The 15,607-nt window shown below is 46.7% G+C and overlaps 1 protein-coding gene across 1 annotated transcript in view; it reads left to right on the forward strand.

Moving 5' to 3' along the window:
- The window catches only part of LOC124024161 (kinesin-like protein KIF13A), a 40,275-nt gene that overhangs the window by 14,310 nt on the left and 10,358 nt on the right, over nucleotides 1-15,607 (forward strand). Inside the window, exons 5-8 of the mRNA XM_046338153.1 lie at nucleotides 982-1,096; nucleotides 3,631-3,843; nucleotides 4,120-4,230; nucleotides 4,458-4,592. Of these exons, the coding sequence (XP_046194109.1) occupies nucleotides 982-1,096; nucleotides 3,631-3,843; nucleotides 4,120-4,230; nucleotides 4,458-4,592 (574 nt within the window). The remainder of the gene's footprint in view (nucleotides 1-981; nucleotides 1,097-3,630; nucleotides 3,844-4,119; nucleotides 4,231-4,457; nucleotides 4,593-15,607) is intronic.

The raw sequence follows: 15,607 nt of genomic DNA on the forward strand, positions 1-15,607 counted from the left end.
CATTACCTCTACTGTTAACATCCAATGCCTCTACTGTTATTAACATCCAATACCTCTACTGTTAACATCCAATACCTCTACTGTTATTAACATCCATTACCTCTACTGTTATTAACATCCAATACCTCTACTGTTAACATCCAATACCTCTACTGTTAACATCCAATACCTCTACTGTTATTAACATCCAATACCTCTACTGTTAACATCCAATACCTCTACTGTTAACATCCAATACCTCTACTGTTATTAACATCCAATACCTCTACTGTTAACATCCAATACCTCTACTGTTAACATCCAATACCTCTACTGTTATTAACATCCATTACCTCTACTGTTAACATCCAATACCTCTACTGTTAACATCCAATACCTCTACTGTTATTAACATCCATTACCTCTACTGTTATTAACATCCAATACCTCTACTGTTAACATCCAATACCTCTACTGTTATTAACATCCATTACCTCTACTGTTATTAACATCCAATACCTCTACTGTTAACATCCAATACCTCTACTGTTATTAACATCCATTACCTCTACTGTTATTAACATCCAATACCTCTACTGTTAACATCCATTACCTCTACTGTTAACATCCAATACCTCTACTGTTAACATCCAATACCTCTACTGTTTAGCTGTTATGTTCAGTAAATGTAATGGATCATATGATGATAGTCACTGTAATACAGGAAGTAAACTTCTGTTGGTTTTATGAAACTGTGAAATCCTGTTTTAGACATGTTTCATTGGTTGATGACTCTCTGATGCAAGACATGTATATCAGGATATATCATGGAGGTATGTTGAGTGTCTTTCCCCCTGTGTGTGTGTGTGTGTGTGTGTGTGTGTGTGTGTGTGTGTGTGTGTGTGTGTGTGTGTGTGTGTGTGTGTGTGTGTGTGTGTGTGTGTGTGTGTGTGTGTGTGTGTGTGTGTGTGTGTGTGTGTGTGTGTGTGTGTGTGTGTGCAGGTCTCTTACCACACTGGGCTGTGTGATCTCTGCGCTGGCGGACCAGTCTGCGGGGAAGGGGGGGAAGAATAAGTTTGTTCCTTACAGAGACTCTGTCCTCACCTGGCTTCTCAAGGTCTGTACTAACACACACCTCCTACCACTCTGGTCCTAGCTGTACTGTCTATTGATCAGGGTACTAACACACATCTCCTACCACTCTGGTCCTAGCTGTACTGTCTATTGATCACGGTACTAACACACACCTCCTACCACTCTGGTCCTAGCTGTACTGTCTATTGATCAGGGTACTAACACACACCTCCTATCACTCTGGTCCTAGCTGTACTGTCTATTGATCAGGGTACTAACACACCTCCTATCACTCTGGTCCTAGCTGTACTGTCCATTGATCAGGGTACTAACACACACCTCCTGTCACTCTGGTCCTAGCTGTACTGTCTATTGATCAGTGTACTAACACACACCTCCTATCACTCTGGTCCTAGCTGTACTGTCTATTGATCAGGGTACTAACACACACCTCCTATCACTCTGGTCCTAGCTGTACTGTCTATTGATCAGGGTACCTACACACACACCTCCTATCACTCTGGTCCTAGCTGTACTGTCTATTGATCAGGGTACTAACACACACCTCCTGTCACTCTGGTCCTAGCTGTACTGTCTATTGATCAGGGTACTAACACACACCTCCTATCACTCTGGTCCTAGCTGTACTGTCTATTGATCAGGGTACTAACACACACCTCCTATCACTCTGGTCCTAGCTGTACTGTCTATTGATCAGTGTACCTACACACACACCTCCTATCACTCTGGTCCTAGCTGTACTGTCTATTGATCAGGGTACTAACACACACCTCCTATCACTCTGGTCCTAGCTGTACTGTCTATTGATCAGGGTACTAACACACACCTCCTATAATAATAATAATAATATATGCCATTTAGCAGACGCTTTTATCCAAAGCGACTTACAGTCATGTGTGCATACATTCTACGTATGGGTGGTCCCGGGATCAAACCCACACTCTGGTCCTAGCTGTACTGTCTATTGGTCAGGGTACCTACACACCTCCTATCACTCTGGTCCTAGCTGTACTGTCTATTGATCAGGGTACCTACACACCTCCTGTCACTCTGGTCCTAGCTGTACTGTCTATTGATCAGGGTACTAACACACACCTCCTATCACTCTGGTCCTAGCTGTACTGTCTATTGATCAGGGTACTAACACACACCTCCTATCACTCTGGTCCTAGCTGTACTGTCTATTGATCAGGGTACCTACACACCTCCTATCACTCTGGTCCTAGCTGTACTGTCTATTGATCAGGGTACTAACACACCTCCTATCATTCTGGTCCTAGCTGTACTGTCTATAGATCAGGGTACTAACACACACCTCCTGTCACTCTGGTCCTAGCTGTACTGTCTATTGATCAGGGTACTAACACACACCTCCTCCTGGTCACTCTGGTCCTAACACACAGCTGGTCCTAGCTGTCTGTCTATTGATCAGGGTACTAACACACACCTCCTATCACTCTGGTCCTAGCTGTACTGTCTATTGATCAGGGTACCTACACACCTCCTATCACTCTGGTCCTAGCTGTACTGTCTATTGATCAGGGTACCTACACACCTCCTATCATTCTGGTCCTAGCTGTACTGTCTATTGATCAGGGTACCTACACACACACCTCCTATCACTCTGGTCCTAGCTGTACTGTCTATTGATCAGGGTACCTACACACCTCCTATCATTCTGGTCCTAGCTGTACTGTCTATTGATCAGGGTACCTACACACACACCTCCTATCACTCTGGTCCTAGCTGTACTGTCTATTGATCAGGGTACCTACACACCTCCTATCATTCTGGTCCTAGCTGTACAGTCTATTGATCAGGGTACTAACACACACCTCCTATCATTCTGGTCCTAGCTGTACTGTCTATTGATCAGGGTACCTACACACACACCTCCTATCACTCTGATCCTAGCTGTACTGTCTATTGATCAGGGTACCTACACACCTCCTATCACTCTGATCCTAGCTGTACTGTCTATTGATCAGGGTACCTACACACACACCTCCTATCACTCTGGTCCTAGCTGTACTGTCTATTGATCAGGGTACTAATACACACCTCCTATCATTCTGGTCCTAGCTGTACTGTCTATTGATCAGGGTACTAATACACACCTCCTATCATTCTGGTCCTAGCTGTACTGTCTATTGATCAGGGTACCTACACACCTCCTATCACTCTGGTCCTAGCTGTACTGTCTATTGATCAGGGTACCTACACACCTCCTATCACTCTGGTCCTAGCTGTACTGTCTATTGATCAGGGTACTAATACATACCTCCTATCATTCTGGTCCTAGCTGTACTGTCTATTGATCAGGGTACTAATACATACCTCCTATCATTCTGGTCCTAGCTGTACTGTCTATTGATTATTGGTCATAGGTGTGTATGTAGTAATGTAAGGAATATCAATAATATTCTCTTTCCACTGCTGTTACAGAAACAACTGCGGTACTAGCTCGTACTGTTCACATTCCCCAACACTGAAGTCTACATTATAACTGTCTATCAATTCAACTGTTTGTTCCTATTCCTCCCTCGGTGTTGCCAGGACAACCTGGGTGGCAACAGTAAGACGTGTATGATCGCCACGGTGAGCCCAGCAGCTGATAACTACGAGGAGACGTTGTCCACGCTGCGTTACGCAGACCGCGCCAAGAGGATCGTCAACCACGCCGTCGTCAATGAAGACCCCAACGCACGGATCATCAGAGAGCTCCGGGAGGAAGTGGAGAAACTCAGAGTACAGCTCTCTCAGGCTGAGGTAGGAGACACACACACACACACACACACATACCGCACACACACACACATACCGCACACACGTGCGTTCTGGCTGGTCCGTTCTGGCTGGTCCGTCCTGGCTGGTCCGTCCTGGCTGGTCCGTCCTGGCTGGTCCGTTCTGGCTGGTCCGTCCTGGCTGGTCCGTCCTGGCTGGTCCGTCCTGGCTGGTCCGTTCTGGCTGGTCCGTCCTGGCTGGTCCGTCCTGGCTGGTCCGTCCTGACTGGTCCGTGTGTGTCTCTGTGTGTCTATGTTCCAGTCTCTAAAGGCTCCAGAGCTGAAGGAGAGGCTTCAGGAGTCAGAGAAGCTGATCCAGGAGATGACCGTTACCTGGGAGCAGAAACTACGCAACACAGAGGAGATTGCTACGGTAACCTACACACTCACTCACATTACATTACATTACATTTAAGTCATTTAGCAGACGCTCTTATCCAGAGCGACTTACAAATTGGTGCATTCACCTTATGACATCCAGTGGAACAGTCACTTTACGATAGTGCATCTAAATCTTAGATGCACTATACAAGGACTAAACCGTTGGTAGTAAATGTCTGTGCAGAGGTAAAATGACATGTGTTTGTTGTATTTCCACAGGAGCGTCAGCAGCAGTTAGAGAGTATGGGGATCTCCCTGGAGACGTCTGGGATCAAAGTTGGAGATGACAAGTGCTTCCTGGTCAACCTGAATGCAGACCCCGCCCTCAATGAGCTGCTGGTCTACTACCTAAAGGTACACAACCGCAACACCAACCGCAACACCAACCGCAACACCAACCACAACACCAATCACAACACCAACCGCAACACCAACCACAACACCAACCGCAACACCAACCACAACACCAACCACAATCACAACCACAACAACAACCACAACACCAACCACAACACCAACCACAATCACAACCGCAACACCAACCACAATCACAACCACAACACCAACCACAACACCAACCACAACACCAACCGCAACACCAACCACAACACCAACCGCAACACCAACCACAACACCAACCGCAACACCAACCACAACACCAACCGCAACACCAACCACAACACCAACCACAACACCAACCACAACACCAACCACAACACCAACCACAACACCAACCACAATCACAACCACAACACCAATCACAACACCAACCACAATTACAACACCAACCACAACACCAACCACAACACCAATCACAACACCAACCACAACACCAACCACAACACCAACCACAATCACAACCACAACACCAATCACAACACCAACCACAATCACAACACCAATCACAACACCAACCACAACCACAACACCAACCACAATCACAACCACAACACCAATCACAACACCAACCACAATCACAACACCAATCACAACACCAACCGCAACACCAACCACAACACCAACCACAACACCAACCACAATCACAACACCAACCACAATCACAACCACAACACCAACACCAACCACAACACCAACCACAACACCAATCACAACACCAATCACAACACCAACCACAACACCAACCACAACACCAACCACAACACCAACCACAACACCAACCACAATCACAACACCAACCACAACACCAACCACAATCACAACACCAACACCAACCACAACACCAACACCAATCACAATCACAACACCAACACCAATCACAACCACAACACCAACCACAACACCAACACCAACACCAACTACAAGCACAACACCAACACCAACTACAAGCACAACACCAACTACAAGCACAACCACAACACAACTACAAGCACAACCACAACACCAACCACAACACCAACCACAACACCAACCACAACACCAACCACAACACCAACCACAACACCAACCACAACACCAACCACAACACCAACACCAACCACAACACCAACCACAATCACAACACCAATCACAACACCAACCACAACACCAACCACAATCACAACACCAATCACAACACCAACCACAACACCAACCACAATCACAACACCAACCACAATCACAACCACAACACCAACCACAACACCAACCACAACACCAACCACAACACCAACCACAACACCAACCGCAACACCAACCACAATCACAACACCAACACCAACCACAACACCAACCACAACACCAACCACAATCACAACACCAACCACAATCACAACACCAACCACAATCACAACCACAACACCAACCACAACACCAACCACAACACCAACCACAACACCAACACCAACACCAACACCAACACCAACACCAACTACAAGCACAACACCAACTACAAGCACAACCACAACACCAACCACAACACCAACCACAACACCAACCACAACACCAACCACAACACCAACCACAACACCAACCACAATCACAACACCAACACCAACCACAACAACAACCACAACACCAACACCAACCACAACACCAACCACAATCACAATCACAACACCAACCACAACACCAACCGCAACACCAACCACAACACCAACCACAACACCAACCACAACACCAACCACAATTACAACACCAACCACAACACCAACCACAATCACAACACCAACCACAATCACAACCACAACCACAACTACAACCACAACACCAACACCGACCACAACACCAGTACAGTAGACAGTACAGTAGGATGATGCTAGCCTGTAGTCTGTGTAGTAGACAGTACAGTAGGATGATGCTAGCCTGTAGTTTGTGTAGTAGACAGTACAGTAGGATGATGCTAGCCTGTAGTCTGTGTAGTAGACAGTACAGTAGGATGATGCTAGCCTGTAGTTTGTGTAGTAGACAGTACAGTAGGATGATGCTAGCCTGTAGTTTGTGTAGTAGACAGTACAGTAGGATGATGCTAGCCTGTAGTTTGTGTAGTAGACAGTACAGTAGGATGATGCTAGCCTGTAGTCTGTGTAGTAGACAGTACAGTAGGATGATGCTAGCCTGTAGTCTGTGTAGTAGACAGTACAGTAGGATGATGCTAGCCTGTAGTCTGTGTAGTAGACAGTACAGTAGGATGATGCTAGCCTGTAGTCTGTGTAGTAGACAGTACAGTAGGATGATGCTAGCCTGTAGTCTGTGTAGTAGATAGTACAGTAGGATGATGCTAGCCTGTAGTCTGTGTAGTAGACATTACAGTAGGATGATGCTAGCCTGTAGTCTGTGTAGTAGACATTACAGTAGGATGATGCTAGCCTGTAGTCTGTGTAGTAGACAGTACAGTAGGATGATGCTAGCCTGTAGTCTGTGTAGTAGACAGTACAGTAGGATGATGCTAGCCTGTAGTCTGTGTAGTAGACAGTACAGTAGGATGATGCTAGCCTGTAGTCTGTGTAGTAGACAGTACAGTAGGATGATGCTAGCCTGTAGTCTGTATAGTAGACAGTACAGTAGGATGATGCTAGCCTGTAGTTTGTGTAGTAGACAGTACAGTAGGATGATGCTAGCCTGTAGTCTGTGTAGTAGACAGTACAGTAGGATGATGCTAGCCTGTAGTCTGTGTAGTAGACAGTACAGTAGGATGATGCTAGCCTGTAGTCTGTGTAGTAGACAGTACAGTAGGATGATGCTAGCCTGTAGTCTGTGTAGTAGATAGTACAGTAGGATGATGCTAGCCTGTAGTCTGTGTAGTAGACAGTACAGTAGGATGATGCTAGCCTGTAGTCTGTGTAGTAGACAGTACAGTAGGATGATGCTAGCCTGTAGTCTGTGTAGTAGATAGTACAGTAGGATGATGCTAGCCTGTAGTCTGTGTAGTAGACAGTACAGTAGGATGATGCTAGCCTGTAGTCTGTGTAGTAGACAGTACAGTAGGATAATGCTAGCCTGTAGTCTGTGTAGTAGACATTACAGTAGGATGATGCTAGCCTGTAGTCTGTGTAGTAGACAGTACAGTAGGATAATGCTAGCCTGTAGTCTGTGTAGTAGACAGTACAGTAGGATGATGCTAGCCTGTAGTCTGTGTAGTAGACAGTACAGTAGGATGATGCTAGCCTGTAGTCTGTGTAGTAGACAGTACAGTAGGATAATGCTAGCCTGTAGTCTGTGTAGTAGACAGTACAGTAGGATGATGCTAGCCTGTAGTCTGTGTAGTAGACAGTACAGTAGGATGATGCTAGCCTGTAGTCTGTGTAGTAGACATTACAGTAGGATGATGCTAGCCTGTAGTCCGTGTAGTAGACAGTACAGTAGGATGATGCTAGCCTGTAGTCTGTGTAGTAGACAGTACAGTAGGATGATGCTAGCCTGTAGTCTGTGTAGTAGACATTACAGTAGGATGATGCTAGCCTGTAGTCTGTGTAGTAGACATTACAGTAGGATGATGCTAGCCTGTAGTCTGTGTAGTAGACAGTACAGTAGGATGATGCTAGCCTGTAGTCTGTGTAGTAGACAGTACAGTAGGATGATGCTAGCCTGTAGTCTGTGTAGTAGACAGTACAGTAGGATGATGCTAGCCTGTAGTCTGTGTAGTAGACAGTACAGTAGGATGATGCTAGCCTGTAGTCTGTGTAGTAGACAGTACAGTAGGATGATACTAGCCTGTAGTCTGTATAGTAGACAGTACAGTAGGATGATGCTAGCCTGTAGTTTGTGTAGTAGACAGTACAGTAGGATGATGCTAGCCTGTAGTCTGTGTAGTAGACAGTACAGTAGGATGATGCTAGCCTGTAGTCTGTGTAGTAGACATTACAGTAGGATGATGCTAGCCTGTAGTCTGTGTAGTAGACATTACAGTAGGATGATGCTAGCCTGTAGTCTGTGTAGTAGACAGTACAGTAGGATGATGCTAGCCTGTAGTCTGTGTAGTACACAGTACAGTAGGATGATGCTAGCCTGTAGTCTGTGTAGTAGACAGTACAGTAGGATGATGCTAGCCTGTAGTCTGTGTAGTAGACATTACAGTAGGATGATGCTAGCCTGTAGTCTGTGTAGTAGACAGTACAGTAGGATGATGCTAGCCTGTAGTCCGTGTAGTAGACATTACAGTAGGATGATGCTAGCCTGTAGTCTGTGTAGTAGACAGTACAGTAGGATGATGCTAGCCTGTAGTCTGTGTAGTAGACAGTACAGTAGGATGATGCTAGCCTGTAGTCTGTGTAGTAGACAGTACAGTAGGATGATGCTAGCCTGTAGTCTGTGTAGTAGACAGTACAGTAGGATGATGCTAGCCTGTAGTCTGTATAGTAGACAGTACAGTAGGATGATGCTAGCCTGTAGTCTGTGTAGTAGACAGTACAGTAGGATGATGCTAGCCTGTAGTCTGTGTAGTAGACAGTACAGTAGGATGATGCTAGCCTGTAGTCCGTGTAGTAGACAGTACAGTAGGATGATGCTAGCCTGTAGTCTGTGTAGTTTTATAGCTTGCAGTTGATTCCCTTTAATCAGCACCTCTACACTAAATCATTTCTCTGGGGATGCGCCAGCTCGCTGCCATAGAATGTTGAAGTGTCATGTAAATGCATCATAATGCAGGAACTCTCTAACTACAGGGCTCTGGTTCACACTGCAATAGGATGACGCTATGAGAACACAGGAAAGGAAAGGGAGTGGACACATAGTCACAGCGCAGACAGACAACTGGCTCAGTGGCTGAGAGGAACAGACTGAGTCCCAAACAGAGCCCTATGTACTATACTGTATAGGGGGAGAGAGACAGAGCAGAGGGGCAGAGAGACAGAGCAGAGAGGCAGTGAGAGAGAGCAGAGGGGCAGGGTGAGAGAGAGACAAAGAGCAGAGGGGCAGAGAAAGAGAGCAGAGGGGCAGGGTGAGAGAGAGACAAAGAGCAGAGGGGCAGAGAGAGAGAGCAGAGGGGCAGGGTGAGCGAGCAGAGGGGCAGGGTGAGAGAGAGACAAAGAGCAGAGGGGCAGAGAGTGAGAGCAGAGGGGCAGGGTGAGAGAGCAGAGGGGCAGGGTGAGAGAGAGACAGAGCAGAGGGGCAGAGAGAGAGAGCAGAGGGGCAGGGAGAGAGAGAGAGCAGAAGGGCAGGGAGAGAGAGAGACAGAGAGCAGAGGGGCAGGGAGAGAGAGCAGAGGGGCAGGGTGAGAGAGAGACAAAGAGCAGAGGGGCAGAGAGAGAGAGAGAGAGCAGAGGGGCAGGGTGAGCGAGCAGAGGGGCAGGGTGAGAGAGAGACAGAGAGCAGAGGGGCAGAGAGAGAGAGCAGAGGGGCAGGGAGAGAGAGAGAGCAGAAGGGCAGGGAGAGAGAGAGACAGAGAGCAGAGGGGCAGGGAGAGAGAGGGAGACAGAGCAGAGGGGCAGGGAGAGAGAGAGCAGATGGGCAGAGAGAGAGAGCAGAGGGGCAGGGAGAGAGAGGGAGACAAAGAGCAGAGGGGCAGGGAGAGAGTGAGAGACAGAGAGCAGAGGGGCAAGGAGAGAGAGCAGAGGGGCAGAGAGAGAGAGGGAGACAAAGAGCAGAGGGGCAGGGAGAGAGAGAGAGAGAGAGCAGAGGGGCAGGGAGAGAGAGAGAGAGACAGAGAGCAGAGGGGCAGGGAGAGAGAGAGAGAGCAGAGGGGCAGGAGAGAGAGAGAGAGAGAGAGAGAGAGAGAGAGAGAGAGAGAGAGAGAGAGAGAGAGACAGAGAGACAGAGAGCAGAGGGGCAGGGAGAGAGAGAGAGCAGAGGGGCAGGGAGAGAGAGAGAGAGAGGGCAGAGGGGCAGGGAGAGAGAGAGAGAGAGACAGAGAGCAGAGGGGCAGGGAGAGAGAGAACCAGAGAGCAGAGGGGCAGGGAGAGAGAGAGAGAGAGCAGAGGGGCAGGGAGAGAGAGCAGAGGGACAGGGGAGAGAGAGAGAGAGAGAGAGAGAGAGAGAGAGAGAGAGAGAGAGCAGAGGGGCAGGGAGAGAGAGAGAGTGAGAGCAGAGGGGCAGGGAGAGAGAGCAGAGGGACATGGAGAGAGAGAGAGAGAGAGAGAGAGAGAGAGCAGAGGGACAGGGACAGGGAGAGAGAGGCAGAGAGTAGAGTAGAGCAGAGCCTCCTTCATGCCTACAGAACAACAGGTCTGTGTCTGGGCCCCGGCCTGGACAGCCAGCCTGCCCTGCATACCAGTGTGGAATGACACCCACACACACACAATGGAATGAACAAGAGACTGACTTACTGGGGTTATGTTAAGTAGCTGATACAGCTGCAGGAGTGAAGGAGTGTCGGACATCCTCTGGAATTGGGATGTTTGTTTAACTACACCCACTCTGTGATGAGAGAGGGAAAGACAAGGGGAGAGAGAGAGAGAGAGAAGGGGAGAGAGAGAGATAGAAGGGGGAGAGAGAGAGATAGAAGGGGGAGAGAGAGAGATAGAAGGGGAGAGATAGATAGAAGGGGAGAGAGAGAGATATAGAAGGGGAGAGAGAGATATAGAAGGGAGAGAGAGAGAGAGATAGAAGGGGAGAGAGAGAGATAGAAGGGGGAGAGAGAGAGATAGAAGGGGAGAGAGATAGATAGAAGGGGAGAGAGATATATAGAAGGGGAGAGAGAGAAATAGAGAGAGAAGGAGAGAGAGAGAGAGAGATAGAAGGGGAGATAGAGAGATATAGAAGGGGAGAGAGAGAAAAGAGAGAGAGAGAGAGAGAGAGAGAGAGAGAGAGAGAGAGAGAGAGAGAGAGAGAGAGAGAGAGAGATAGAAGGGGGAGATAGAGAGAGAAGGGGGAGAGAGAGATATATATAGACGGGGAGAGAGAGATATAGAAGGGGAGAGAGAGAAATAGAGAGAGAAGGAGAAGAGAAGAGAGAGAGAGAGAGAGAGAGAGAGAGAGAGAGAGAGAGAGAGAGAGAGAGAGAGAGAGAGAGAGAGAGAGAGAGAGAGAGAGAGAGAGAGAGAGAGAGATAATACAATACAATACAGCGGGTAAATGCAAGTATTTCTCGTGACTGTGCCTCAAAACCAAATGTTTTCCTGGCCCACCACTCCACCCTGGACTTGAACAGCCTCTATGACCAGGTCCACCTCTACAAGGCAGCAGTGCCCACCTTTGCCCGAACTCTAAAGGACATCGCTCTCAAACGTATTTCCAACACTTCACACAGGAGCAACAGATCAATAGACACCCCACCCAGACCGGCGAGACACCCTCCCAGACCTGCAGGACCCCCTGGACCTACACATAGAGGACCCACGCCAAGAGGAATTACATCCAGACCACCGCACACCCAGACACATCCACACCCCTCCCCAACCAATCAACACCCCCCACGTCAACCATGCCCACACCCCATTTAGGCCCCCTCAGATCAGACCTATGCCACTTCTGCCCACCCCATGCACCCCACCCCCGCAAAGAGGGCCTCAACATGGAAGCCACACATACACCCAGGTAGTGAGCGGGCAAACAGTCCCAACCCCCACTCTCACACTCGCCCAAGCCAATGGCATGTACCAGATGCTCAGCAGGCTCTGCTCACACTTACTGGCCTGAGGCCAAACCACGACCAACAACATTGGACACTCTATGGAACAAAAAGCATTCACTATATCATCCTGGAATATCCAAGGCCTGAGGTCATCTGCCTTTGGCCTGAAGAGCAGAAACCCGGACTTCATCAAAGAAATCGGTAACACAGACATGGTCATCCTGCAAGAAACCTGGTATAGAGGAGACAGGCCCACAGGTTGCCCTCTAGGTTACAGAGAGCTGGTAGTCCCATCCACCAAACTACCAGGTGTGAAACAGGGAAGGGACTCAGGGGTATGCTAATTTGGTATAGAGCAGACCTAACTAACTCCATTAAATTGACTGTAAGTCTTTGGATAAAAGCGTCCGCCTAAATGGCATATATTATTATTATTATTATTATTATTATTAAATTAATCAAAACAGGAACATTCTACATTTGGCTAGAAATTCAAAAGGAAATTATCCTAACAGAGAAAAATGTCCTCCTTTGTGCTACCTATATCCCCCCACTAGAATCCCCATATTTTAATGAAGACAGCTTCTCCATCCTGGAGGGCGAAATCAATCATTTCCAGGCCCAGGGACATGTACTAGTCTGTGGCGACCTAAATGCCAGAACCGGACAAGAACCTGACACCCTCAGCACACAGGGGGACAAACATCTGCCTGGAGGTGACAGCATTCCCTCCCACATATGCCTCCCTAGGCACAAATATGACAACATAACCAACAAAAACGGGTCACAACTCCTGCAGCTCTGTCGCACGCTGGGTATGTACATGGTCAATGGTAGGCTTCGAGGGGACTCCTATGGTAGGTACACCTATAGCTCATCTCTTGGCAGTAGTACTGTGGACTACTTTATCACTGACCTCAACCCAGAGTCTCTCAGAGCGTTCACAGTCAGCCCACTGACACCCCTATCAGACCACAGCAAAATCACAGTCTACTTGAACAGAGCAATACTCAATCATGAGGCATCAAAGCCAAAGGAACTGAGTAACATTAAGAAATGCTATAGATGGAAGGAAGGTAGTTTGGAAACCTACCAAAAAACAATTAGGCAACAACAAATTCAATCCCTTTTAGACAATTTCCTGGGTAAAACGTTCCACTGTAATAGTGAAGGTGTAAACCTGGCAGTAGAAAATATTAACAGTATATTTGACCTCTCAGCTTCCCTATCAAATCTAAAAATCTCAAATAGAAAACCGAAGAAAATTAACAACAATGACAAATGGTTTGATGAAGAGTGCAAAAATCTAAGAAAGAAATTGAGAAACCTGTCCAACCAAAAACATAGAGACCCGGAAAACCTGAGTCTACGCCTTCACTATGGTGAATCACTAAAACAATACAGAAATACACTACGGAAAAAGAAGGAACAGCATGTCAGAAATCAGCTCAATGTAATTGAAGAATCCATAGACTCTAACCACTTCTGGGAAAATTGGAAAACACTAAACAAACAACAACACGAAGAATTATCTATCCAAAATGGAGATGTATGGGTAAACCACTTCTCCAATCTTTTTGGTTCTATAACAAAGAACAAAGAGCAAAAACATATACATGATCAAATACAGATCTTAGAATCAACTATTAAAGACTACCAGAACCCACTGGATTCTCCAATTACATTGAATGAGTTACAGTACAAAATAAAAACCATTCAACCCAAAAAGGCCTGTGGTGTCGATGGTATCCTCAATGTAATGATCAAATATACAGAAAACAAATTCCAATTGGCTATACTAAAACTCTTTAACATTATACTTAGCTCTGGCATCTTCCCCAATATTTGGAACCAAGGACTGATCACCCCAATCCACAAAAGTGGAGACAAATTTGACCCCAATAACTACCGTGGAATATGTGTCAACAGTAACCTTGGGAAAATCCTCTGCATTATTATTAACAGCAGACTCGTACATTTCCTCAATGAAAACAATGTACTGAGCAAATGTCAAATTGGCTTTTTACCAAATTACCATACAACAGACCATGTATTCACCCTGCACACCCTAATCGACAACCAAACAAACCAAAACAAAGGCAAAGTCTTCTCATGCTTTGTTGATTTCAAAAAAGCCTTCGACTCAATCTGGCATGAGGGTCTGCTATACAAACTGATGGAAAGTGGTGTTGGGGGTAAAACATACGACATTATAAAATCCATGTACACAAACAACAAGTGTGCGGTTAAAATTGGCAAAAAAACACACACATTTCTTCACACAGGATCGTGGGGTTAGACAGGGATGCAGCTTAAGCCCCACCCTCTTCAACATATATATCAACGAATTGGCACGGGCACTAGAAAAGTCTGCAGCACCCGGCCTCCTCCTGCTAGAATCCGAAGTCAAATGTCTGCTGTTTGCTGATGATCTGGTGCTTCTGTCACCAACCAAGGAGGGCCTACAGCAGCACCTAGATCTTATGCACAGATTCTGTCAGACCTGGGCCCTGACAGTAAATCTCAGTAAGACCAAAATAATGGTGTTCCAAAAAAAGGTCCAGTCACCAGGACCACAAATACAAATTCCATCTAGACACTGTTGCCCTAGAGCACACAAAAAACTATACATACCTTGGCCTAAACATCAGCGCCACAGGTAACTTCCACAAAGCTGTGAACGATCTGAGAGACAAGGCAAGAAGGGCATTCTATGCCATCAAAAGAAACATAAATTTCAACATACCAATTAGGATTTGGCTAAAAATACTTGAATCAGTCATAGAGCCCATTGCCCTTTATGGTTGTGAGGTCTGGGGTCCGCTCACCAACCAAGACTTCACAAAATGGGACAAACACCAAATTGAGACTCTGCACGCAGAATTCTGCAAAAATATCCTCCGTGTACAACGTAAAACACCAAATAATGCATGCAGAGCAGAATTAGGCCGATACCCACTAATTATCAAAATCCAGAAAAGAGCCGTTAAATTCTACAACCACCTAAAAGGAAGCGATTCACAAACCTTCCATAACAAAGCCATCACCTACAGAGAGATGAACCTGGAGAAGAGTCCCTAAGCAAGCTGGTCCTGGGGCTCTGTTCACAAACACAAACACACCCTACAGAGCCCCAGGACAACAGCACAATTAGACCCAACCAAATCATGAGAAAACAAAAAGATAATTACTTAACACATTGGAAAGAATTAACAAAAAACAGAGCAAACTAGAATGCTATTTGGCCCTACACAGAGAGTACACAGCGGCAGAATACCTGACCACTGTGACTGACCCAAAATTAAGGAAAGCTTTGACTATGTACAGACTCAGTGAGCATAGCCTTGCTATTGAGAAAGGCCGCCTATGTGCTCACTGCCCACAAAATGAGGTGGAAACTGAGCTGCACTTCCTAACCTCCTGC

The sequence above is a fragment of the Oncorhynchus gorbuscha genome, unplaced genomic scaffold (assembly GCF_021184085.1).
Source record: "Oncorhynchus gorbuscha isolate QuinsamMale2020 ecotype Even-year unplaced genomic scaffold, OgorEven_v1.0 Un_scaffold_1753, whole genome shotgun sequence".
Taxonomy (NCBI): Eukaryota; Metazoa; Chordata; class Actinopteri; order Salmoniformes; family Salmonidae; genus Oncorhynchus; species Oncorhynchus gorbuscha.